The sequence below is a fragment of the Berghia stephanieae genome, chromosome 13, assembly GCF_034508935.2.
Source record: "Berghia stephanieae isolate SIO BIC M18660-M18661 chromosome 13, UCSD_Bste_1.3, whole genome shotgun sequence".
Taxonomy (NCBI): Eukaryota; Metazoa; Mollusca; class Gastropoda; order Nudibranchia; family Aeolidiidae; genus Berghia; species Berghia stephanieae.
The window spans coordinates 38,677,626-38,704,423 of NC_088372.1; the positions used below are offsets into that span (position 1 = coordinate 38,677,626).

The 26,798-nt window shown below is 34.6% G+C and overlaps 1 protein-coding gene across 2 annotated transcripts; it reads left to right on the top strand.

Moving 5' to 3' along the window:
* The first annotated feature begins 5,971 nt into the window (after positions 1 to 5,971).
* Positions 5,972 to 25,438, top strand: LOC144959086 (mannose-1-phosphate guanylyltransferase regulatory subunit alpha-B-like). Of its 2 annotated transcripts, XM_078891465.1 has the most exons (10): positions 5,986 to 6,199; positions 7,946 to 8,043; positions 9,598 to 9,701; positions 10,658 to 10,850; positions 13,801 to 13,860; positions 14,601 to 14,731; positions 16,388 to 16,414; positions 21,513 to 21,641; positions 22,092 to 22,329; positions 24,379 to 25,438. In XM_078891465.1, exons 1-10 carry the CDS (start codon positions 6,160 to 6,162, stop codon positions 24,649 to 24,651), a joined length of 1,293 nt encoding a protein of 430 aa, XP_078747591.1. In that variant the 5' UTR covers positions 5,986 to 6,159; the 3' UTR covers positions 24,652 to 25,438. The 2 variants fall into 2 exon arrangements, with proteins under 2 accessions (XP_078747592.1, XP_078747591.1); XM_078891466.1 differs by lacking the exon at positions 16,388 to 16,414 and having other exon boundaries at positions 5,972 to 6,199.
* Positions 25,439 to 26,798: the final 1,360 nt, after the last annotated feature.

Sequence of the window (26,798 nt, forward strand, 5' to 3'; positions counted from 1 at the left end):
ACCTTATTTATTCTAAAGGGTTTTGACCGTTGAAAAGTGTCTTGGATAAAATTCTAAAAAAAAACCAAAAAACAACTCCCCCCCCCCCCCCAAACAAAAACAAACATTAAAAAAAAAAAAAAAATAAAAAAACTGAACAAAAAAAATCAAAAACAAACAAAACGAGCAATATGAATACCATTATACATGTGTGCTCAGGCCTCTCTAGGTATACATAATATTCGCAAGTCTGAAAATCTAACGCAATTAAAGGGCCCGATTTAACATTGTTGTGATAGACGATGTTTTGCGTTGGTTTGAGAGTATATTCTCATTACAACATTGAGCCCCATACCACTTTTGGGTAATCAGACCTGCAAAAAAGTAGACGTCGATTCAGGAGCCTTACAAGGGATCCCAAGCGAAAGCTATAGGGGAAAAATAATTCAACAACAAAAAAATGCACAAAGAATACTCGTTAAAGATACGTTCGTTTTCAGTGCTTTATTCACAGTCTATTTTATTGACAAAGGGGAAACCCAAAACGTCCAAATGATTAGTCTGTGAATTAAAATGAAGTTATGTTTTTGTTCGTTTAACATCTCTCTCTCTCTCTCTCTCTCTCTCTCTCTCTCTCTCTCTCTCTCTCTCTCTCTCTCTCAAAAACAAAAGGAATGATATGCGGGTTTCTACTCGTTTAAACAAATTATTTCGACATTATTTGACTACGCTTTTCACATTATAGTGTTAATATCTCTTAAACAGTTTGGATAGGGAGAGGGAGAGAAAGAGAGAGAGAGAGAGAGAGAGAGAGAGAGAGAGAGAGAGAGAAATAGAGAGACAGATAGAGAGAGAGAAGGAGATAAAGAGAGCGAGCGAGAGAGAGAGAGAGAGAGAGGTAGAGAGAGAGAGGGAGAGAGAGAGTAGACACAAACACACACACACACATAAATGCAGAAGAGAGAGAGAGAGAGAGAGAGATAGATAGAGAGAGAGAAAGAGAAGTAGATAGAGAGAGAGAGAGAAGACAGACAGATAGATACACACACACACACAGAGTTAATTTTATTCTCTGTATGTGTGTGTGTATGTGTGTGTGTTTGTTGCTTTCTATTAAATAGAGTTGTATCATAAAAGCAATGAGGCAAATGGGGGAGGGAGGGGGTGGGGGGGGGGGGTGCATTTATATGATACAGACTATTCTGCTGCACTAAAAAAATTACCAGGTTGTTTCGCTTAGCACGGCAAACTTACGGAAGGCCTCCTTTTAAAGTGCTAACATTCCAACTTTTTCATATTTTATTTTTATCAGTTTGACTTAAATTTGACTTTTAAACATCTGTTTCATCTCGATATAATACCGTTTTAACACGGCGAGTCACATTTTAACTTGTGCACAACTTACCTCAATCCTTGTGTTAAAAATACAAATCAATATTGATAGGTATTAACGTTCACCAACACCTAATGTACTAAAATACACACTTTTTTTTAATGAGCGTAAAACCGTGTAAAATGTTTTAAATTACACACCTATCCGAGTATAAATTTGCACTGTTCAAATCCACACACGATAAAGAAGCCCAATAATATTATGTGATTATACGCACAGTTTAGCACCGTAAAATGTGTAAACATGAACAGCTTCAACCGTCGTTAAACGTGTTATGATAATAGACACCTCCGAGTCAATCGTGTTGAAATAAACACCTTCTTAAACCAGCTTAAAACGTGTTAAAATACACACCTCAACGTCCACGGTTCATTGGAGAATGCCGAGATGTTTATCGATTGAATTCCTGTCATTATTTGAAAACAATAATCGATCGACGAGGGGGGGGGGGGGGGGGGGGGGGGGGGCTGGGCATGAGATGAAATGGATAGGGCTGAGACTTGAATAGGTGGAAGGTGAAAGGTGAGAGGTTAAAGAAACGTCATCGATGGTAAAATTGACGTTAAATGATATATTTGTTTTGTTTTTAAGTATTTGAAGGTTTAAATGACCTTGCAACACATTAAGATCATACCAGCTCCTGGTCATAAAATTCTAGAATTACAATTAAAGCACCCAAGAAAAATTAAGACAAAGGGGAATAGGTTTAACCCTCTCCTTACTAACCATAGGAAAATCGTCACATTCGTTACGATGAAATAACTGTCTTCTCATTGATATGTCTTTTGTACGTCACAAAATTTGAAGACATTTTATGTCAGACGTCTATAGGGAATTAGATTAGCGGAAGGGTAGCGTCCCTTGGTTGGACGTCACCGGCGGAGAAGTTATTAGAGAGAGAACGTCATATGGTTTTGTGCATGCGTCTCTCGTCCTCGCTTTAAAAAAAAAAAAAGAAAGCGACATGAGACACTTCACCGAAAGCGAGGACGAGAGAGACGCATGCGCAAAACCATGTTGACATTCTCTCTGTAAGGTGACGTTCAATCAAGGGACGCTACTCTTCCGCTAATCTCATTCCCTATAGTTATAAGAACTAAACAACATTATATAGTATGTTCTAATTTCCTTTGGGTTAGATTTTTACAATTCTATATTAAGTTGTGTGCTAATGACGTTTTGAGGAAAATCCATGAAATGGTCAGTAAGGAGAGAGATAAATAGGGAACATATGTAAATTCTGAGAGAGCATACCATCAATGGGCCTAGCTTAAGATCACCTACATATCTTGTCCAGACATCAGCACTGTATCCCACTAAGAGGAACACACTCAAATGTTTAAAAGATTATGTTCAAAACCAAAATATAACTACCAGTACATGACAGATATGATGTGAAAGGGAAAAATACATAACCTCCCATATCTAACACTATACATTTGACTGTTTCCATCTCGGCTAAGGACTCCGGCAAGGGTCGGGATAAAACCAAGTAATTAATGCCATTCCAAAACAAATATATATATATATATAGATCAACTCAGACAGTAGATATCATGGATAGAAGACAGCAAGTGACCTCCTGCCCACATTATTTATTTATCCATGACCTGCGCTTGTATACACGTTGCCTATTACAACATGCCTCCACGACGATGAGTCCTCTGCCTCCTTCGTGTGTAGGGATCTTACTTCTTGACAACCTCAAACTGGTCAGGAGCGTTAACATCTGACGACCACGAGCTCTTTTTGCTTCTATGTAGCCACTAATTCCAATGTGTCTTCGTCGCCACACATGGCCAAAAAAGCCCAGAGAGAGAGAGAGAGAGAGAGAGAGAGAGAGAGAGAGAGAGAGAGAGAGAGAGAGAGAGAGAGAGAGAGAGAGAGAGAGAGAGAGAGAGAGAGAGAGAGTTCATTTTCTTATTTATGCTATGCGTTTAGGTAAAATGCTCTTAACATTTCCCCAGTAGAAGAATCATACCAAGGCACAAAACTTTAAATGTTTATTATAATTATAGTCTTATTTATTTTAGTGATAACTATCACCCAAACAAAGAGCCGAGTGACGTAATCGTCATTCATTCTGTAGCTAGTGTAAGTTATTTAAAATCTCCGTGGCACCGCCATATTATAGATAGCATGCGCTTGCCACCCGGAAATATAACGGACCAACACACAAACTATTTAAATTTGTAACCTTGAACGTTTATAGTCTGGTTAATACCGTTTAGTGAGAATTACTCATAAACGCGGATGGCAAAAAGCAATAACAAAGACCTGAGTGACGCCAACATCATACTGTCTATTCTGTGATGACGTCACGCCGATGCACATACGTAACCGTCACTGTCACCATAAATCATCAGTGGTCGGAACTACAAGTATTTTTTTGAAAATACTTCAATAAAACTAATTTTTTACGCTGGCTGGGTGAAATTAGTCCGGAGAAACCGTGCTGGAGTTTAATAAACATTATAGAAATGTGTTGATCTTGTGATAATATGATCTCATAACAAATTTACTTGACAATGCACTCAGACATCCTTACAATTTAATAGGGAATGCGATTAGCAGAAGAGTAGCGTCCCTTGAGTAGCGTCACCCATAGTCTATGACGTCACCGGCGGAAAAGTTATTAGAGAGAGAACGTCATGTTGGCTGTACGCATGCGTCTCTCGTCCTCGCATAATAATAATAAAAAAAATCCCTTCATTCATCCCATAGGGGAAATTTGTCTCAAGGGTCTATTCCAGGGGATGGCTGGAATAACCCAGGCGTCAGCCGCAGTGCAGCACCGCAGACTGAGCGAGATAACTTGCTCAAGATCGCACAACGTTGCGGGTATTCTAGCTCGGTACCTTTCGGGTATGAAGCTAAAACCGTACCGCTGAGGTACGCTGCCACAACAGGGAACATAATGTTCTAATACTGTACATTCAAATTAAGACTGATTGTCAATATATCCAGTTATTAAGTTACTTATTCGAAACACTCACTCCACCTTCAACACATTTTTAAACGGACCTACTCTCTCTCTCTCTCTCTCTCTCTCTCTCTCTCTCTCTCTCTCTCTCTCTCTCTCTCTCTCTCTCTCTCTCTCTCTCTCTCTCTCTCTCTCTCTCTCTCTCTAATGCAATAGCGAGATTATTTAACCATTGTGGTAATGGACAATATTTCGCGCCGGCTTGAGCCCACAATAATTTGGGTTATCACCTAGTATTACCAGACGTTATGGTAGGATCTTATCTTTGACCAAACCACTCCTACCTTTTCTTCTTCGAACTTAGGATTTGTGGCAATTTAATAAATAAAAGAACGTTGACAACAATTAAAACAAACCGCGTGTAGCGTCTCTATTCCCGGGTGGGTGGCTGGAAGAGGAATGAAAAAGTTGCATGGCGGTCGGCATGTAAGAAGAGTCCCTAGCGTGTAAGTGTTTATTTTGCTGACGAAATGTTTGTATCCGAAATGTCCAATTTCTGTAGGAACGATGAGAACAGAACAGACAATGGACATAGGTCCCTATTCCCACCCGAACCGTTTTCGTTAGCCTTGTAGTATTAGCCTATCAGAACTCGTTCTTTCTTCGTGTTCTTGAATTGCCCCACAGAGACAGACAATCATTGTCAACTGCAATGAGAGGCTGATTCAAGAAATAATGTTCCCTTGATGCTGTAAATCAACCTGCTATGATAGCAGGCGTTTATGACCTATTCAAGGGTACGACTTATCCATCGAGGTCTGTATATATATTTTTATTTTTTTAATTTATATTAGCTTCCTTATATTCTTAATAACTGATATTTTGGTGTGAAATTATTACCCCGATAATACAATAAATGAAGTAATTTTATACATATTAAATGAAAATAATATTTTAAATTGCGTGAATTACTCTTGGTTTATTAATAACTTTAAACAAGGGTATATTGGCTATTTAAGAATTATTAACTAATTAATAAGGGAGATAACCTAGCACATACCTGTGACTATCTACTGAGGAAAATTGCAATTGTTCGTGTCCGATATTATAACATTGTCCAAGGTAAAAGCTTCCCTTCTTTCGTTCCCGCAGCTGTTAATAGATGATCGAACTCGGTACCTTTCGGGTATGAAGCAAAGACCGTGCCAATGAGTCACACAGCCACAACAGTGAACATATTTTAATGTATTCAACAACAATGAGCCCATGTTAAAATTGTGTTACCAGACCTGCAAATCAGTGCATGTCGGATAAAGCTGAAATGTACACATCCTCTATCTTCTTAAATTAATTTGAAGCTTTTATTCCTTTTTATTATTGACATTTATTTCATCGAGCCTCAAGTTCAAGCAGCAACATTTGCATTTTTTCTTTGGAATTTCTTTACACTCACGCCCCAACACGCCGATTTAGTCCGACACAAAATTAGAAGATAAATTACGTCGATTTTGCTTCGGAGAAAAAAAAAGGTTTAAAAACTGCAATAAATTACAATTAAAAAATACAAAAAACAAAAAAAAAAACAAAAACAAAGAATAAATAAATAAATAAATAAATAAAATATACAAACATTCCTTTCTCTTTTTCTTCGAAAGCTTAATTCTACGGAATTATCAGGGGAGATAAGTCTGGGATATTTACTACGTGTCGACAACCAAAACAACAACGAAGACCGACAGTCAGACCGACGGAGTAGGGAAAACTTGGGATACGTGTTTGACTCCAACTTTCTTCTTTAACTGTTACACTCTTCGTATTCAGTTTTGATAGTTTGCTTTCATTATACTTATTTATTACATCAAAAATGCTCAAAGCCATAATTCTTGTAGGCGGACCAATGAAAGGTAGGTTGTTATCTCCAGGTCCAGGCCCAGGATTCTTTGATTTTGATTGTGAGTGATTGAACTTGACTTGAGAGTGGTGAAGAAGATGGTGATGATGCAATAATGAAATTCTATATTTATAATTCCATCAAGTTATGACTAACTTCAACCTTTATCAAACTGATGATGTTATCTGTTAGAGTTTGTAAACTGGAATAATATTTGTGGTCACTGTACTGTTTAGTCTAATTTCTCAATCGTGACATTCATCATAGTTGCCATCGTCATTATAACATTACTACCGGTTAGATAGTAGTCTAGAAGCCGGTATGTTGATTATAAAGCAAAGAGGGGGGAGGGGGAGGTGGGATTGTGAAAAAAAAATAATGACAAGATAGTCACCCACACCCACAATTATTTGATACCTAATAATACTAATATGATTTTAGCTACATTTTTGATCTTTACTTTTGACTTTTGAGATTATTTCAATTTTCCTTCATGATGAAAAACTCCCGATAGATGAGAACAATTTGTTTTAGTTTTAGACTATCTACACTTTCCCCCTGGCCTTCTCAATTAGAAGAAGATGCAAGATCCCATCAAAGCCATTTGAAAAGCCATGTAACATGTAACCCTAAAACTAATATTGATTGTTGAGGCTAACAATGAATGATGCAATCTAAAATCACTAGAGACACAGTACAAACACGACTTGCATCACTCAATGACAATAATAACAGATGAAAGTCACTACGCCAAAGTAGATGAAGATGGGAAACTCTTTCTACTAAAGTGCGTCTGTATGGTCTAGTGGTAGGTCTCTCGCCTTCAGACTGGAAGGTCGAGGGTTTGAGACCCATTCTAAATGGTGCGATTTCTTGTAAAAGACTCTATATTTACATTCTCTCATCGCACTCAGGTGGAGTCTGGCCGTTAACAGTGTAGTCTCTGTTGGAAGAATTGTAATATTATATTGTCCAACAGGCATCATGTCTCATCCTATATGTTCAGATTTGCTGTTGACATGGGATCCCTTGTAAAAGGCTTTGAGTTTGATCAGGTTTAGTGGACATTACTTTATATAAATGCTTCAGGTTTTTAAAGTAGTCAATATGGATTATACATTAACATCACTGAGATGCTGGTCTATTATTAATCAAATTTTGATTACAAGACAATTATTTTCTAAAGATTCACATTTTTATAATTACACTGTGTGAAATTAGCAGTTTATTTTTATTCGATGCTGTAAGACTATGATTATGAAGAAAAAAAATTAAATGTGACCCATCTTCTCAAAATGGTATTATGCCGGGATCAATCTGACTCCAAAAAGTGAATCCAGATCTGATGAGAAATACGAACATCAAGTTTTGTGCTAATCCAGGAAATAGTATCTGCTTTACACCATAGTCAAGTAAATTTAACACCAAGTTTCAATTTGTGGCTGTAAATCAATTGATTTGCCAGCACCGAATTCATCCCAACATTATACCGTTTTGAGATGATTAGTTACAAATGGGCCTTTCTTAAATTAAAAATTCTGTAACACTAGATTAGTAGGTTATTACGCAAGGTTGATAAATATGGTGACTCATAGATAATTTATTTTTATTTGTTAGCCAGATTGGCTGTATTTACTCTTTTTTGTATAGTCATAATTTTGTTAAAATGACATAGTATGCATTTTCATTATGTTGTTTGGTGATTTATAATTAATTCATTTCCTTTTTAAAATGTTTTTTTTCTTTTCATCCTGCTAAGGTACCCGGTTTCGTCCCTTGTCACTTGAACTGCCCAAGCCGCTTTTTCCTGTTGCTGGTTTCCCGATCATCTACCACCATATAGAGGCTTGCAGCAAGGTATGAATTATACCAGTGGATTATATCATAATTGTGCTTGTTCATGAACAAAACAGCAAGACAAGTCTCTGGTGTCAATCGCTCTAATGGAACCAGCACGATGGATCCCATCATTGGCTTTCAGTCAAAGCCAGATTTGATTACAAAATGGCGCTTTTTTGCATCATGCTCAAAATGCCCGTTCTTCTTGCATTCAAGAACTGATTGTCACACATATCCTGCATCATCATCATCAGCATTATCATCATCATCATCATTGTCCCGTAGTAGTCATGATCATCATTACCACCATCATTGTCTTCATTGATTATTTGTTTATTAATAATTTATTCATGTTTCCTTCTTTGTTGTGAAGTAATGTTTGTTTTTACTTGATTGATGTGTTATATTCAAGTCAATTGTGTGGTTGTGTGTGCATGTTTATGTAGCCTTGTGTAGCCTGCTACTTGTGTGTGGGATGTGTACTTGTATATGTCCACAAAACTATAATCGTATTTTAAATTGACATCAAAAGTGAACCAAAATGAATTTCCATTTCTTTGGACAGTTAAGTTCTATTTTTAGACCCCCATTACCAGTATAAAGAGAGTCATAAAAGTAAAAACAAGAGATCACCACAACTCACATTTTGGACCGTTTAGGCTTTTGGACTCATTAAGCCATAGTTTTTCTCCATTTTCTCATTATTAAATAGACAGAACCTATTGCTGTCAAGCTTTACATATTTTTTTGAGATCCCAATAGCCCAGTCAGTAGAGCATTCGCTTCACACGCAAAGGATCCCTGGTGCAGTCTAGATTTTTTCTGACCCCCCCCCCCCCCCCCCTCTCTCCCATGCCCACTCATCAGTCATTGGGTAGTTGGATTTGTTAGATCTTGTTGAAAGTACTCTGTGGTAGACTAGCTTACTATCCAAAAGGTAGCAAACAATTGTTATTGTTCGTTTCACATTATAGAAACCAACATAAACTCTTGCACCATGGGCCTTATGACTCTAAAGGACATTTTTTTAAAAACGGACATTGGGAGGAATTTGGATACTATGGTCTACGTATTCTTCATATTTAAAAAGATTTTACATATTTTGTCATTTACCATCTAAATATTCCATATATATTTTATCATTTACCATCTAAATATTCCATATATTTTACCATATACCATCTAAATATTCCATATATTTTATCATTTACCATCTAAATTTCCCTATATTTTATCATTTACCATCTGAATATTCCATATATTTTATCATTTACCATCTAAATATTCCATATATTTTATCATATACCATCTAAATATTCCATATATTTTATCATTTACCATCTAAATATTCCATATATTTTATCATTTACCATCTAAATATTCCATATATTTTATCATTTACCATCTAAATATTCCATATATTTTATCATTTACCATTTAAATATTCCATATATTTTATCATTTACCATCTAAATATTCCATATATTATTTTATCATCTACTGTCTAAATATTTTACATATTTTGTCATTTACCATCTAAAAATTCTACATATTTTGTCATTTACTGTTCAGGTTCCCGACTTGAGAGAAATCATCGTCATTGGATTCTATCAGCCTAATGATGCCCTCACACGATTTATACAACAATCACAGCAGGAATTTCAAATCCAGATCAGGTATTTGTTGTTGTAGTTACTGTTTTTGTTTGTGTTTGTTGTTATTATTGTTTTTGTTTTTATTGTTATTGCTGTTGATTTTATGTTATTGTCGTTGTTTTGGGTTTAAATTTTTTTTTATTCATTCTTTTTCAACAGTTTATAATTCTTGATGAAATCATTTTGAGAATATTAGGGAAATTGTATAAGCTTTTAATATATGAATAGGTTTAACATTCAGAAAGAAGTAAAAAGTCTTCCAGAGTCTCCTATGCTCTATTTTGAAATCGGAGTCAAAGAAAAAGACAAAATGTAGTCTATCACAGCCATTAGGCCCATGGAGCTGTAGTTTATCCCAGTTCTCATATCGTGAAATGGACAATAGCAATTGCTAGTTATCCTTTTGCAGAGCTGCCAACCTACCGCAAAAAAATGCGGAATTGTACGCATTTCCCCCAAGATTGTACCCATTTTCAATGTATGGATTTTGTGTTATGCTGTTATTCATATTATTACTAGCCTATTGAGAAACCTTGGTGACCAAGTGGATATTCATATATTTTTTGACCAATTATGATCTTCATGCTGGGAGGTAGAATTCTGAAAGGATAGGATTATAGTCTTGGGAACATCATTGTTGCTGCAATTTAGCTTGTGCGGTGTGACTTTATGTAAGTATACCTTCCTCTTACTTTCACAATGGTTAGTTTTCCGTCGATTTCAGGATTGTACCCATTTTTATGAAATCTCCCCATTTTGAGGTCCCATTGTACACATTCTCATCAGATGGGGTTGGCAGCTCTCCTTTGGATAGGACATTTGTCTACCTCAAAATATTTTCCCATAAATCTAACAAACCCTGCTGCTGCCCCATCACTTCTGTGTGGACAGAAAACAATCTTGACTGCATGTAGGATCAATCTCAATCCCTTTGCATGTGAAACAAATGCTCTAACAATTTTTTTCTCTCTTATCAGATACTTGCAGGAGTACACTGCCCTTGGAACAGCTGGCGGCATCTATCACTTCCGGGACCAAATTCTGACGGGAAACCCAGAAATGTTCTTCGTGATGAATGCAGATGTCTGCGGTGACTTTCCATTGGTAGAAATGCTTAATTTCCATCGTGGATATGGATCAAATACTTATGGAACAATCTTAGCAACAGAGGTAAAGGAACAATTTTGTATACTTATGGAACAATCTTTGCAACAGAGGTAAAGGAACAATTTTTTATACTTATGGAACAATCTTAGTAGCAGAGGTAAAGGAACAATTTTTGTATACTTATGGAACAATCTTAGCAACAGAGGTAAAGGAACAATTATTTATACTTATGGAACAATCTTAGCATCAGAGGTAAAGGAACAATTTTATATATTTATGGAACAATCTTAGCAACAGTGGTAAAGGAACAATTTTTTATACTTATGGAACAATCTTAGCAACAGAGGTAAAGGAACAATTTTATAGACTTATGGAACAATCTTAGCAACAGAGGTAAAGGAACAATTTTTTATACTTATGGAACAATCTTAGCAACAGAGGTAAAGGAACAATTTTTTTATACTTATGGAACAATCTTAGCAGCAGAGGTAAAGGAACAATTTTTTTATACTTATGGAGCAATCTTAGCAACAGAGGTAAAGGAACAATTTTATATACTTATGGAACAATCTTAGCAACAGAGGTAAAGGAACAATTTTTTCATACTTATGGAACAATCTTAGCAACAGAGGTAAAGGAACAATTTTGTATACTTATGGAACAATCTTAGCAACAGAGGTAAAGGAACAATTTTATTACTTATGGAGCAATCTTAGCAACAGAGGTAAAGGAACGATTTTATATACTTGTGGAACAATCTTAGCAACAGAGGTAAAGGAACAATTTTTTTATACTTATGGAACAATCTTAGCAACAGAGGTAAAGGAAAAAATTTTATATACTTATGGAACAATCTTAGCAACAGAGGTAAAGGAACAATTTTTTATACTTATGGAACAATCTTAGCAACAGATGTAAAGGAACAATTTTTTTATACTTATGGAACAATCTTAGCAACAGAGGTAAAGGAACAATTTTGTATACTTATGGAACAATCTTAGCAACAGAGGTAAAGGAACAATTTTATATACTTATAGAGCAATCTTAGCAACAGAGGTAAAGGAACGATTTTATATACTTATGGAACAATCTTAGCAACAGAGGTAAAAAACAATTTTTTTTAATACTTATGGAACAATCTTAGCAACAGAGGTAAAGGAACAATTTTATATACTTATGGAACAATCTTAGCAACAGAGGTAAAGGACCAATTTTATATACTTATGGAACAATCTTTGCAACAGAGGTAAAGGAACAATTTTTTATATACTTATTGAACAATCTTAGCAGCAGAGGTAAAGGAACAATTTTATATACTTATGGAACAATCTTAGCAACAGAGGTAAAGGAACAATTTTTGTATATTTATGGAACAATCTTAGCAACAGAGGCAAAGGAACAATTTTTTTATACTTATGGAACAATCTTAGCAACAGAGGTAAAGGAACAATTTTTTATTCTTATGGAACAATCTTAGCAACAGAGGTAAAGGAACAATTTTTTTATACTTATGGAACAATCTTAGCAACAGAGGTAAAGGAACAATTTTTTATACTTATGGAACAATCTTAGCAACAGAGGTAAAGGAACAATTTTTTTATACTTATGGAACAATCTTAGCAACAGAGGTAAAGGAACAATTTTTTTATACTTATGGAACAATCTTAGCAACAGAGGTAAAGGAACAATTTTTTATACTTATGGAACAATCTTAGCAACAGAGGTAAAGGAACAATTTTTTATACTTATGGAACAATCTTAGCAACAGAGGTAAAGGAACAATTTTTTATACTTATGGAACAATCTTAGCAACAGAGGTAAAGGAACAATTTTTTATACTTATGGAACAATCTTAGCAACAGAGGTAAAGGAACAATTTTTTATACTTATGGAACAATCTTAGCAACAGAGGTAAAGGAACAATTTTTTATACTTATGGAACAATCTTAGCAACAGAGGTAAAGGAACAATTTTATATACTTATGGAACAATCTTAGCAACAGAGGTAAAGGAACAATTTTTTATACTTATGGAACAATCTTAGAAACAGAGGTAAAGGAACAATTTTTGTATACTTATGGAACAATCTTAGCAACAGAGGTAAAGGAACAATTTTATTTACTTATGGAACAATCTTAGCAACAGAGGTAAAGGAACAATTTTTGTATACTTATGGAACAATCTTAGCAACAGAGGTAAAGGAACAATTTTATATACTTATGGAACAATCTTAGCAACAGAGGTAAAGGAACAATTTTATATACATATGGAACAATCTTAGCAACAGAGGTAAAGGAACAATTTTTTTATACTTATGGAACAATCTTAGCAACAGAGGTAAAGGAACAATTTTATATACTTATGGAACAATCTTAGCAACAGAGGTAAAGGAACAATTTTTTTTATACTTATGGAACAATCTTTGCAACAGAGGTAAAGGAACAATTTTTTATACTTATGGAACAATCTTAGCAACAGAGGTAAAGGAACAATTTTTTATACTTATGGAACAATCTTAGCAACAGAGGTAAAGGAACAATTTTTTAGCTTGTCATGATAGATATCAGGGGGTCCCGGTAGCTCAGTTGGTATATGTGTGGCTATTTGTTTTAGTGGTATGACACTCGCCTTTGGATCAGAAGGTCCTGGGTTTGAGTCCCGTGTGGCGCATGGCTGAGTCCTTGGGAAAGGCTCTTTACTCACATTTTCTCACTGTAATTGAGTGTAAAATGAGTTCCTAGCCATTAATAGCGTTGTCTCTGTCTGACTCTGTCTACCCGACATCATGTCCCGTACTACGTGCTAAGTGTTTCTGTTGGCTAAGGACCCCTTGTAAAACGCTTTGAGCACAATAAGTGGATTCTGTGTTATAATTAGAAGAGAAAAAAAATTTGTAAGCTCGAAGCCTAATCCTCCACCTCTCTTTCTTTTTGTTTTTTTCTTCAAGAAATGTCTTTTTTGTCAACTTGTTTAAAAAACCCACCTCTAACAATTTAATTCTTTCCTTATCTAGGCCACAAGACAACAATCCCTCAACTTTGGTTGTATAGTAGCCGAGAAAGATACGCAGGATGTAAGTTATACATGAATGTTTATTTTATAAAACCATGATAAATGCATAAATGAAAGGTGTTCTTTTGAAATTTATTGTTTGAATGTCAGGAGACTTTGATAAAAACTGTGCCTTGTTAACTGAACGGCATGTTTGGGAAACTGTGAACATGTAAAACTGAAATTAAGATTATTATACGATTCTTTCATTTCTTTGTATTTATTAAATGATTTAATTTTATCATAACCAATTACACTACAAGCTTGCAAGTATGTGTGTGTCTGTGTTATTGCACAATATAAATATAACGAGTTTAATAAATACAAAGAAATGAAAGAATACGTTTATTCATGCATAGCTGATTCGATGAAAAAGACTCTTTACTCACTGTACTCAGGTGTAAAATGAGTTCCTGTCAAAAGCGTTGTCTTTATAAAAAAAAATAAAATAAAAATTGTGATATTGCCTGACAGGCGGTATGTCTCATCCTACATGTTAAGTGTAAAGAGCTTTAAGCATTTTAGTGGATATTGCACTATATATATATAAGTGTACAATTAAAGAAATTTTAAATGTTTATTTATATATTTATAGCATCTTTCATATTCACTGTTATTTGTAAACGTGGCCTTAGTTCAGTTTGCGGCATTGCACTGCGGCTAACGCTTGACTTATTCCAGTCTTCTCTTGGAATATACCCTTAAGACAAATTTCCCCTATGACTTACTCGACTTTAACGTTATTGTTAAATGCTGCAACAGATTCTTCATTACGTAGAAAAGCCTGAAACATTTGTCAGCACCATAATCAACTGTGGAATCTACCTGTTCACACCGGACATCTTTGAGCCACTGCAAGTGACCTTCAGGAAGAACTTGGAAGAAAATTACAAGTGAGTAGCACTCTCTATTTTTTCCCTACCACATCGATTTACGAATATTCAAAATATATGAACAGGATTCTGTGTATGTATATGTAAATATTGCTGCTTGAAGCTCGAAGAAATAAATAACAATGTGAAATTGACTGTAAGCTTCAATTTAATACACGAAAACAGATAAAATGGATGTTTCGGGTTTTCCCTTTATCAACAAAACAGGATGAATGAGATAATGTGGTAGTGATCTTAACAACGCCGCTACCACATTATTTCATTTGTCTGTAGTGTTTCATTCATCCTGCTTTGTTGATAAAGGGGAAACCCGAAACGTCCATTTTTATCTGTTTTTCTATATTAAATTGAATCTTACATTCAATTTCACATTGTTGTTTATGCATAGAGGATTAGATTCCAGTGTAGGGAATATCTACATAGATAAAATAAAAAGAAACTTATTTAATTTGGGCATTTGATATTCATGAATTATAATCTTTTTTTTCAGATTGATATTTTGATCAAATAATCATAATTGATTTGGGTTGTTTTTTTTTCTAGTAGGGAAAGGAGAGCAAATTTTAAAAAGATTTTATTATGCTATTCCTTTTTTTTCTTCTTTTTGTTGGTTTGTAGACATCGTTTTTTTTTTTTCCTGTTTTGGAAATGATTGCCTTATCTTTCTTCATGGTGGTTCTATTGGAATTACTTTTAAAAAATGAAGGTTTGTATCACATCTACTTTGACTTTGGTCAAAAATAATTCTGAGTAAAAATGTTAGAATGCAAATAAAACAGCTGTCTTCTGCAGATTAAGGTTTACCATGTGACCAATAAATATCAATATGTCGATGAATATAGCCAAGTACCCTTTGAAACCTGAGTCAAGTGTGACAGTTGTATATAGAATGCCTTTTACATGAACATAGCACACATAATGAAGGCAAATAAAAACCACACAAAAAAACAACTTTTTTAAAACCCCTTGTCACCATCTGACCACTGATATGCTCATCAATGCTTGACTTTTACACAGTTACCATTATAGAAATGTTCAAATTCTCTGTTTTTATCCCCCTTTACACAAGCATTCGGTACTTGTTTGTATGCACATTTTCAAAGAAAGAAAATTCGAACTTTTAAACTTTAAAATATAAATAACAAAATTAAAATCAGTGAGTTTTGTATTGCAATGGTTATGTCGAATTGAGAAATTAGGGAGCAGGCACCGGTGTAGAATAAAAATCTGAACAAGTGTGTATGAAACAGTACCGGACAAAACAAGAAAGAAAAATACTAGAAAAAAGCCGAAACAAAACGTTGTGTTCAGTGATTGTGTTGTGTGGTGCAAGTGAAGATTCACAGCGTAAAACGCTTACCCTTTTGAAGAATATATGTATTAACACTGTCCCTACCATTGGGTAACCTCTGGTGTTATGGTAGCACATCTGACAACCAGAACGTGTGAGGGTCGATCCCCAGTCGAGGAATTTTTTTGGTGATGGTTTATTTCTTGTATTTTTCTTTCTTGCTTTGTCTGGCACCGTTTCACACACACTTTTTCAGATCTTTAGGTTACGTCACTACTAACATGGTTTTCTCTTACTTTTCTAGTTTAGAAGTTTAGTGTACTTGTATATCCCTATTATTATTATTTATTACATTATTCTTGTAGCTATTGTGATTCTGGTCTTGGAAATGGGTACGTATTTAAACACACTGTGTCGTATTTAAACACACTGTGTCGTGTGTTGATTGAAAAAGAAAAGAAAAAGTCAAGCCTTTTTTTTTTTTGCACTAGTTTTCCACGTTGTTATTTTTTTCCCCCATTTTCTTGTCGTTTCTAAAATTAGTGTACAGCAGCTTTTAACCAGTTTTTGATTGATAAGATATTGTTGATTTTTGTTGCATGAAAACAGAATATGCCACGCTGTCATTTTATATGTTTTAATGTTATTGCTTTTTATTCTATTTTTAAAGTATTTTTGTTGTTGTACATGTTAGTGTACAGTTTTCGCCAGTTTTAATCAAATGTTGTTTCTTTAAGTTGCATTTATATATTTTAAGACATGTTTCATAGTGTGACAAGTCTGGATTTGTTGTGTGTTTTTATTAAATGTTGTTGCTTTTTAATTATATTTGTTGTTGTTTTTGTTTTATTTATTTTTTGTCCTATTTATAGTGCATCATATTTTTTTATTGATTGAAATGCTGCAGCTTTTTGTTGCATTTTTTTTTTTTTTTTAAAATGCGTTGCTTAAATTATTTTTTTTTTCTCCTGTAACGTGTGAAGTGGGCAGGCAGCATTTGTATGTAAACCTTAGTATTTGTATGGAGCCAAAGCAGTGGAATAATAGACTGATAACTGAGTTATACATATATGTACTTTTTCTTTACTAACTTGGTTAGCAGACTTTGTTTTCATAATTGCATTAATCAGAGCTGTCAACTCCAATAATTTCTCCTGGGATTTCCCCACTTTTTTTTTAAGGCCTTAGAAAATACTGGCAGAATTTTTAAAATCCCGGTTTTTCCTCAATGTTTATTTTTTTTTTCCATTAATGATTTAGTAATGTTTACACAAGTAACTAATAATTAGTTTGAATCTTTTAATATGGCAGTTTTTAAAAAAAATCTTTTTTTTTTCTTGTTTGTTGTTGTTTTTAAAAAAAATGAATTGCATGTCAAATTTAAATCTTTCATTTGTTATTGTTCCTTTTTTTGATATACGTATCAAAACTGACTGATATTGCCATTTCTTAAATGTGATCAAGGCCGGGTTTGTTTGTTTTTTAAAAATTGTGTTTGTATAATTTTATATTATTGTTAATTGTGTTTTCTTTTTTTTTTTTATTCGGTTTTAATATTTACCCTGATCTTTTATTGTTTTTTGTTTTTTCTTAAACCGCTCTATAATAGTACTTCCTCTCGTCTTTTTTTTAAAAATAATTTTTTTTAAAGTTTTCTTTTTCGTTGTGTTTTTTATTTGACATTTTTTTTTGTATAGATGTCTTTATCTTTTTTTGGTCCTTTAAAAAAAATTATTTTCGTTTTCCTTGTTATGTTTTTTGTTTGGTATAATTTTTTTTTATTCTTTCTTTTTTGATTTCTTAGGAAATTTCAATGCATAGTAGTAAAGGTTTTTGAAAGTCAAATTAAAGTGAATTTAGTTTATTCCATAGTTCTGTTTCCAATATTTGTGCATGAATCTATTTTGAACGCTTGTTAGTTGTAGGTGAAATCTTTTCATTCCAGAGACCAATTTTACACTTGACTCACTGATGTAGATTAAGAATAATTACGACGAACTCGATCTTTGAACAATGAAGAACAATTTTGATTTAAATAAAACATTTTGCTTCCTCAAGCCTTTATATGACAACCCTCTCTCACCAACTACACACTCTTGTCACATACTGGACACTCACTCATTCGACCCCCGATACACATAACAGTGACCATAATAGTGAACCGTTTTCACAACACCCACTGTTCGTTACAACACCTACAGAAAATACTGTTTCTATTGCTCTATTCTTTCTTTAGTATTTGAAAAATTTTAGTTTTATTTATTTATCTTTAAAAAAAAATAAAACTTATAATTCATAATATTATGGGAGTTTGCCTCTATTAGAATAGTGGCATCAACACACATATTAATTTTAAAACACCTTCTGTTTATTAGACCTAGGAGCAGGGGAAATTGTAAGCGAAAGTAAAGCACTGTTTGAGAGACCGAAATAGTAAAATATATTATTGAAATTTAATAATAAAAAACTCAGCAAAACAAAACAAAACAGGCTAAAAGTCCTTGCAGCCCTGTTTCCAAACCATAAAGGGTTGAATGAATTTAATACTGCTCAAGCTGTCAATAGTTTGTTCGTCTTGCATGGGTGAAGAAAAAAGAATTTAACCTGTTATTTGTCTTAGTCTGTTGTTTGTTATTGGTGATGATTTTGTGTTATGCTAACTGTTTTTTGTTCATTAGATCATCAGATCTGTTCTCCAATTTTCACACTAATTCCCTTTTACTGGGCTATTTCTATGTATAATTTTGATATGCTTTTTGACTTTTAGGAATTAAAAAAAAAAAAATTAATATATATTTATATTGGTTGTTTTTGTAATTCATCTTTATATTATATTATATAGATATTCATTTATGTTCATATTTGTTTGTTTTCTTCTCTTATTATTTAAAAAAAACGACAAACATTAGGATAAGTCTTTGTTATGTTATACACCTTTTGTGCACTAATAACACTGAAGCATGGAATTGGGTGTTGTTGTCTCATGGAATTTCTTCACACATTTAGTATTTTCATTACAATATATAATAATAATATATGAACTGACATTCTCAGAATTACAGTGGTAGTAGCCTATCTCTCTTGCACTTTGCACTCATGTGTCCCGTAATTTGAATGCAATGGAAATGTAGCAAAATAATGAGTTGGTTAATTTTACGCAAATGTCGCATAGAAAGCTTTTGGTGATGGAATACAAAGTATACAACAATTGCAGCACCTTGATGGCTTGCTTAGCATAGCCGCTTTTTTGTAACACATCCTCTATGGGATGTAATGATAATGATATCTTACTGTTAAAGTTATAGACTTAAAATGAGTTAAAACGGCTTCGAAAATATCAGCACACTTGGCATGAGGACCCAAAAACTTTCGGTAGCCAACGTATGACTTTTCAAATTCTCTATTTGTTGTTATTGGCTGAAGAAGTGTTTTGAACCCAAAACGTTCCATATTAATCAGTTATTTAAAGTTTCCATGTATTTATTTTTGTCCAAATCATCTCGACAGTCGACAACTTTAGTATTGTCTTCAAAAATAGACTATTCTAAATTCTGTTCTAACAATTAATATTAAGGCGTCCATCTGGTTTTTCAATGATGTATTTACGTTTCTATTGTTGGCTGAAGAAGGGTTTTGAGCCTGAAATGTTCCTTTTTGGTATTTCATTCTTTTTTAAAGTTGTTTAATAATAATAATAATAATAATAATAATAATAATAATAATAATAATAATAATAGATCTTTATTGTCCATAAATATGGCAATTTGTCGTTTAGTTACACTTGTTATAACGTTATATTATATATGATAATTTTAACATTGAACAGATATTTCACTCCTACCAATTCTTTCTCTCTCTCTCTCTCTCTCTCTCTCTCTCTCTCTCTCTCTATATATATATATATATATATATATATATATATATATATATATATATATATATATATATAATATATATACATATATAGCGCGAATACATATACACAATATACCCTTGATTTATATTATATACAAAATATGCTTGTTGCTTTCCGGTTTGAGTAATAAAAATCTATTATATACTATTGTGTTTTTGGGTGGGTGTGACGTTTTGGTGAAAACTCTGAAAACGACTGGTAAGGAGAGAGTTGAGCTTCAAAGAATTCAGGATAGGGCTACTCGGATGGGCCAGGGAAAGTCTCATTTGATGACACCAAAGCTGTGCTAATCACTCTCCATTGGCTACATGTGAAAGCCAGAATTGAGTGAAAAATTGCTCATGTAGTTTAATCTTCTGCCCCTTTTTATATTCAAGACATTCTTTAGCCGTATGTTCTGAAGCATAATGTGAGATCGCATGACTCAAAATTGTTAGTTGTACCGAAAACAAACCTTAAGAGTTTTGGAGATAGATCCCTTTCTAAATTCGGCCCCACGATTTGGAACTTCCTACCCCAGTCCGTTAGAATATCTGACAGTGTTGGTGTCTTCAAGAAACGTCTTAAAGACATTTATTTCCATCAAATACTTGCTTTTGCGAGTTGGGCCTTGTCCTACTTATAACTACATTGATACAATAATGTTGTTTGAGTTGTGATGACATAAGTAGTAGCCTGTATTGTTTTAAAGTTTTTTTGAGTTTTCGACATAAAACACTCTATAAATATACTTACTCCTTATTATTATTATTTTTTATTATTATTATTATTATTATTATTATTATTATTATTATTATTAAGGGGGAGATTTCTTCAAGTCTCACTCCAAGCATCACATAGTTGAGTTTCTGGAAAAAGGCTCTTTACTCAAATTCTCTCTCTGTACTCAGGTGTAAAATGAGTGTCTCGCTGTTAACAGCATTGTTTGTGTATGAAAAAAAAATTAGTATCATCCAACAGGTGTCATGTCTCGACGACTGTAAAAAGCTTTGAGCACGTTTTGTGGATATTGCTGCTATATAAATCAGTGCTGATGGTTTTCAACAGATTAGGGGTAATCCGCAATTTTGGAGTCAGGGAAGGAATATCCTCCCTTTAAAAAATTACATTTCCCCCAATCAAATGTACTGGCAGTGGAGATTTGATGTCTGGGGGAACAAATAGGTGCAGTTTCTCATTCTCCAGAAATTATCATCTCAATTGCTCTAAAAGTTGGGGTCAGGGCAGTAAAAATGAGGCTTAAAGACAATCATTTCAACTTTTTTTTTTCTCCTTTTTATACTTTTTTGTCTCCGTCAGCAGTGATAAATGCTGATGCCTGTTTGTTTTTTGTTTTTTTTTGGGGGGGTTGTGGGTTTTTAAAAAGATTTCATTAGCAGTTTACCAGGGTTAGTCATAAGTGTAAAGTTTCCCGTCTTAAAGGCAATTGTTCAATTTTTTTTTTCTCCTTTTTATACTTTTTTTGTCACCATCAGCAGTGATAAATGCTGAAGTTTGTTTGGGTTTTTTTGTGGGTTTTTAGCAGTTTACCAGAGTTAATCATAATTGTAAAGTTTCCTGTGTCTTGTTTCCAGATTTGACCTGCATGCCCCCAACAAAGAAGTGATTCGTCTTGAACAAGACATCTTCATACCCATGGCAGGCACGGGGAAGCTGAAGGTCTTTACCACTAACAGGTTCTGGAGTCAGATCAAATCGGCTGGGTTAGTTTTTGTCTTAAACTAGATTTGGTGCGATAATAATGATGATGATGATGATGATAATGATGATGGTATCTGAAGCCATAATGATGGTGTTAGTGTTGATGATTATGTGATGATGGTGATTTAAGATTGATGAAAATGATCGTACTATGACGTTGATGGTGATGATCAGAATTGACGATATAAATCCTGGTTTGTTTTTTTTGCTTAACGTTAAATGCGATGTTGATGATGGTATTTTTAGCCATTATGATAGTGTTGGTGGTGATGATGATGATGATAATTATGTTGATATTAATGATGAGGCTGATGACGGTTGATTATATTGATGATGATGATATCTATATTTTCTTACTAGCTTAGTCGGGCACTGTTTCATCACATTTTTTTCAGATCTTTGTGGAATTTGTATAATTTTATCAGGAATTTAATTATTTCAAAAATTTTCAGGGCTGCTGTTTATGCCAACCGCCACTACCTAGCCTTGTACCAAAACACCCACCCCGAATGGCTGGCCAAGAATGGGGAAGGAAAACCTAAGATCATCGGGGACGTATTCATCCACCCAACAGCCTCTGTCAACGCTTCAGCTGTCCTTGGTCCCAACGTCACCATTGGGAAGAATGTGATAGTCGGGGAAGGTGTTAGGGTCAAGGAAACCATTGTGCTAGAAGGAGCTACTTTACAGGTAAGTAATCTAATAAAATGTGTGCGGCTATGTGGTATAGTGGTATGACACTCGCTTTCGGATCGGAAGGTCCTGGGTTTGAGCCTCGCGCTCAGCGCATAGTTGAGTCCTTGGAAAAGGCTCTTTACTCACATTCTCTCATTGTACTCAGGTGTAAAATGAGTACCTGGCCATTACCAGCGTTGTCTTTGTCCGAAAAATTGTAATATTGCCTAACAGGCATCATGTCCCGTCCTACATGTTAAATGTTGCTGTTGACCAGGGACCCCTTGTAAAGCGTTTTGAGCACATTTAGTGGATATTGCGCTATATAAAAGCTCATTTAAATTTTTTTTTTTTTTAAATGACCAATGCAGAGTACAACCAGTCAGTATGCGAATTAAGAACTAAGATGGAAACTGTTCGGACACGTGTCCCGACAAGATGAAAATGTTCCAGCACTTCAAACAAGTGACCAAAATACAGAGGGCGTACACAGACTTCACTTTCAACAACTCAAGATCTAAAAATATATCAAATATATTTAGAAATAACAACCAAAGAAATGATTTCAACAACACAAGGAAACATCCAATTACCTCAGCACCTTAACACATATGATAACATTCAAAAGCTAAGAACATTTGCACTGGACAGATATTTATGGAAACTCATTACTAACTGGACACTAGAAACAGACTGACACACTCGAAGTAACACATACAAGGTTCACAGCAAGTGTCCACAGAGACAGCACAGCCACATTCATTCAATCTATTAAAAGGCAATTGTACATAAGAAAATGGAGATACATAGGACACACACATTGAGGAAACAAAAGGCAAATATCACACAAGGACAGTCCTGCAATGGGATCCATCCGGAAAGAGGAAAAAAGGAAGGCCAAGGTCAACATGGAGGAGAGACCTTCTGGTAGAGCTGGAGAAGTCAGGGATGTGCTGACAGGAGATGGAAAGACTGGTCAATGACAGAAGAGGATGAAAAAGTTTCATCGGTGGTCCATACCCACTGTGGGATAAGGACTGAAGAAGAAGAATCTAAGGTCCCATAGCTCAATCAGGAAGAAAAGTTGTGACGTCACATCTACTTTTCTGGTTCCAAATTCCTTGAAAGTGTAAATGTAACCAGTCCCCGGAGGACTAGTAGTAAATAGGTTACATATCGAATCAGAAGGTGGCATAACTATTTTATAGCAGGATGTATCGGCGGATTCTAGGGATTATGGGACGTAAAATAACGAGAATGGATGAGCCTTATTAACGATCAGCATATATTTAGACTAGGAAACCAGATCAATTACACATCCAATGAGATTGGAACCAGTTTTTTGACATTACACTTTTGTTCTCTACCGGTAAAGCACCTGCCTCACAAGAAAAGTAGTATCACCCTAAGAAACGCTTCTACCATTCAAATTAGATTAGATTGAACAATTTCCAATGAGAAATCATTCCCTACATTTATATTGTTCAGATATTATCCTCATTTATTTTTTGTCATTGCTATCTCATCTTGTAATTATCTCATTTTGATACAATTTTTGATACGATTTTTGTTTATTATGAAAATCGTTTAGTTTTTCACAATCACAGTTAACCGTTCCTTTCATCATTCTTTATTGAACGCATCAAAAATCTGGGAGATGTCACGGATACAAGATAACTGTCTGGAGAGCTGTGTATTGTATGATGCGGCTATGTGGTCTAGTGGTATAACACTCGCTTTCGGATCGGAAGGTCCTGGGTTCGAGCCTCGCTGGGCGCAAAGTTGAGTCCTTGGAAAAGACTCTTTACTCACATTCTCCACCGTAGTCAGGTGTAAAATGAGAACCTGGCCGTTAACAGCATTGTCTCTGTCCGAAAAGAATTGTAATATCGCCTAACAGACGTCATGTCTAGTCCTATGTGTTAAGTGTTGCTGTTGGCCAGGGACCCCTTTGTTGTAAAGCGCTTTGAGCACTTTTAGTGGATAATGCGCTATATAAAAGCTCAATTATTTATTATTTATTATATTTGATTTCATTTTGTTTTGTATTTTGTTTTTTTCCAGTCTCACTGTTGTGTGTTACACAGTGTGATTGGATGGCACAGCTCAGTGGGGAAATGGACGCGTATCGAAGGAACTCCCAACGACCCCAACCCCAACAAACCGTTTGCCAAAGTGGACATCCCGTCCATGTTCTCCGTGGACGGCAAGCTCAACCCTTCCATCACCATCATCGGGTCCAACGTCCAAGTCCCATCGGAGGTCATCGTCCTCAATTCTGTCGTTCTTCCACACAAAGATCTAAACGGATGCTACAAAAATCAAATTATTTTGTGATCGATCTGCTGCTGTTTTATAATTTATGAATATAGGTGACCCACGATTTCAATTCAGTATTATACTGGTTCTGATCTCCTAGGAAGTGTGAAACCCGTCCTCCAGGGGGCAGGATATATAATTTGCCCAACTGAGCAAAATGACAGCATTTTTTTATCTAGCCAAAATTATATAGATAGTTCGAGGATGACGTCACTCAGGTCTTTGACTTTGTTGATGTTTTTTGCCATTCGCGTTTATGAGTAATGCTCACTGAACTGTATTAACCTGACTATAAACGTTCATGGATACACAGTTTGGTGTGTTATACTTCCGGATGGCAATGTTATGAGCTTCTTAGCCAAACGCACACTATCTATACACTGATTATCAATAAAGATCGTCCATTCTAGCTCTTTAACGCATCGTAATCATAAGAATCTGCATGTACAACCTGCTACTATTTATAATAATAGTTGTGACGCTCTTATGATTCAATATGTAACCTTTTCATTTGTTAGTCCTCTGTCTGGAGGAGTAGTTACACACTTTCAAGGAGTGTTGAACCAGAACAGAAGAAGGTGTGCCATCACGACTTCTGTTTTCCATTAGGCAATTTAATTTTTTTTTAAAGTTTAAAGGAGAAAAAAAACCAAATCAAAATGATACTAAGCTGCTAGAAGTTGTGGATTGTAAAAAAGTAGTAAACAAAAAAGAATGTAACAGCTTCGAACATGAACAAAATACCAAATTACTGAATGTTTCTTGCTCAAAATCCTTCTTCAGCCGATAACAAAAAAATAAAAAATGAAAACATCATTACATCACTTGAAAACTATACAGTCGGCAGGAAAAATCTCTCTCCTTTTTCTCTATTAATATATATATATATATATATATATATATATATATATATATATATATATATATATATATTTATTGTGTATAAATGTGGGTAATTTATCAGATATTTATTGATTTGTTTTAATTTATTCTTTAGTTGTGCTTTAGTTTGCATCAAATCATATTTGTGATTGTGCAGCCTCGGTATGTATCTACTTATATAACAAATGATAGTTATAATCCCATCTATTAAGATGAATGGTGAAATCAGAGTGTGATTCCTTCATTGTGCGGTGACAGGCAAACCAGTTATTAGAATATCCAAGGAAAAAAAATCATCACATTGAAAATGTGTCCTTTGTTAAAGGGATGCTGTGTCTTCTATCTCCCATATCTGTTTTCCCTTTCTTTGTTGCTCTCCGTCTTTGTTCTGGATTGAGATTGCTGGGTTTAATTCCTGGTCCTGGCGGGGGTCCTTATCTGGGAGGGAGACAGTCAAATGTACTGTTGTACCTTTATTGAGAGATGATTTTTTTTTCACCTTGTAAATCATCTCTCCGATTCTGTTATATTCTATTATCATTATTAGTTTTGAATACAGGTTGTATATTGTACTTTGTGAACATTTTGAGTGTATCCTGCATGGCGGGATCCTTTGTTTATGTCTGGATTGGGCTTGTAGGCAATGTCAAGCTAGGCTCATGGGTGGATTGATCATGGAATCTTCTGTTCCCTCTATTTACTTAAACCAACCCCCATTGTCTTCCTTTTTCTTCAGTGCTTTCAACTTCATATCAACAACTTTCCTCTATCAGCTTCCTTTTTACTAGTGCTGAAATGACCTCACAGTGTCGCAAGCACCAGAAACCCCTACAAACAAAAAACGATCCCCAGTCATCATGCTTTCAAGATGTTCATCCTGACAGATTGTGCACCTTCATATATTTATTATTTTCAGATTTGATTTGATAATCAAATGGAATTGTGGGATTGTTTTAACGATGTTGGAATTTAGCATCTTATGCATTGGTTTTGAGAGTATTTCCGTTACAAAAATGACACAGTAACAAATAGGGTTATCTGGGTAGGGTCTTCTGACATTGCATGGTTAAATGAGCTTTTATATAGCGCTATATCCATTAAACATGCTGAAAGCGCTTTACAAGGGGTCCTTGGTCAACAGCAACACTTAACATTTAGGACGGGATATTACAATTTTTTCCGGACAGAGACAACACTGTTTACAGCCAGGTACTAATTTTACATTCCGAGTACGGTGAGAGAATGTGAGTAAAGAGCCTTTTCCAAGGACTCAACTATGTGCA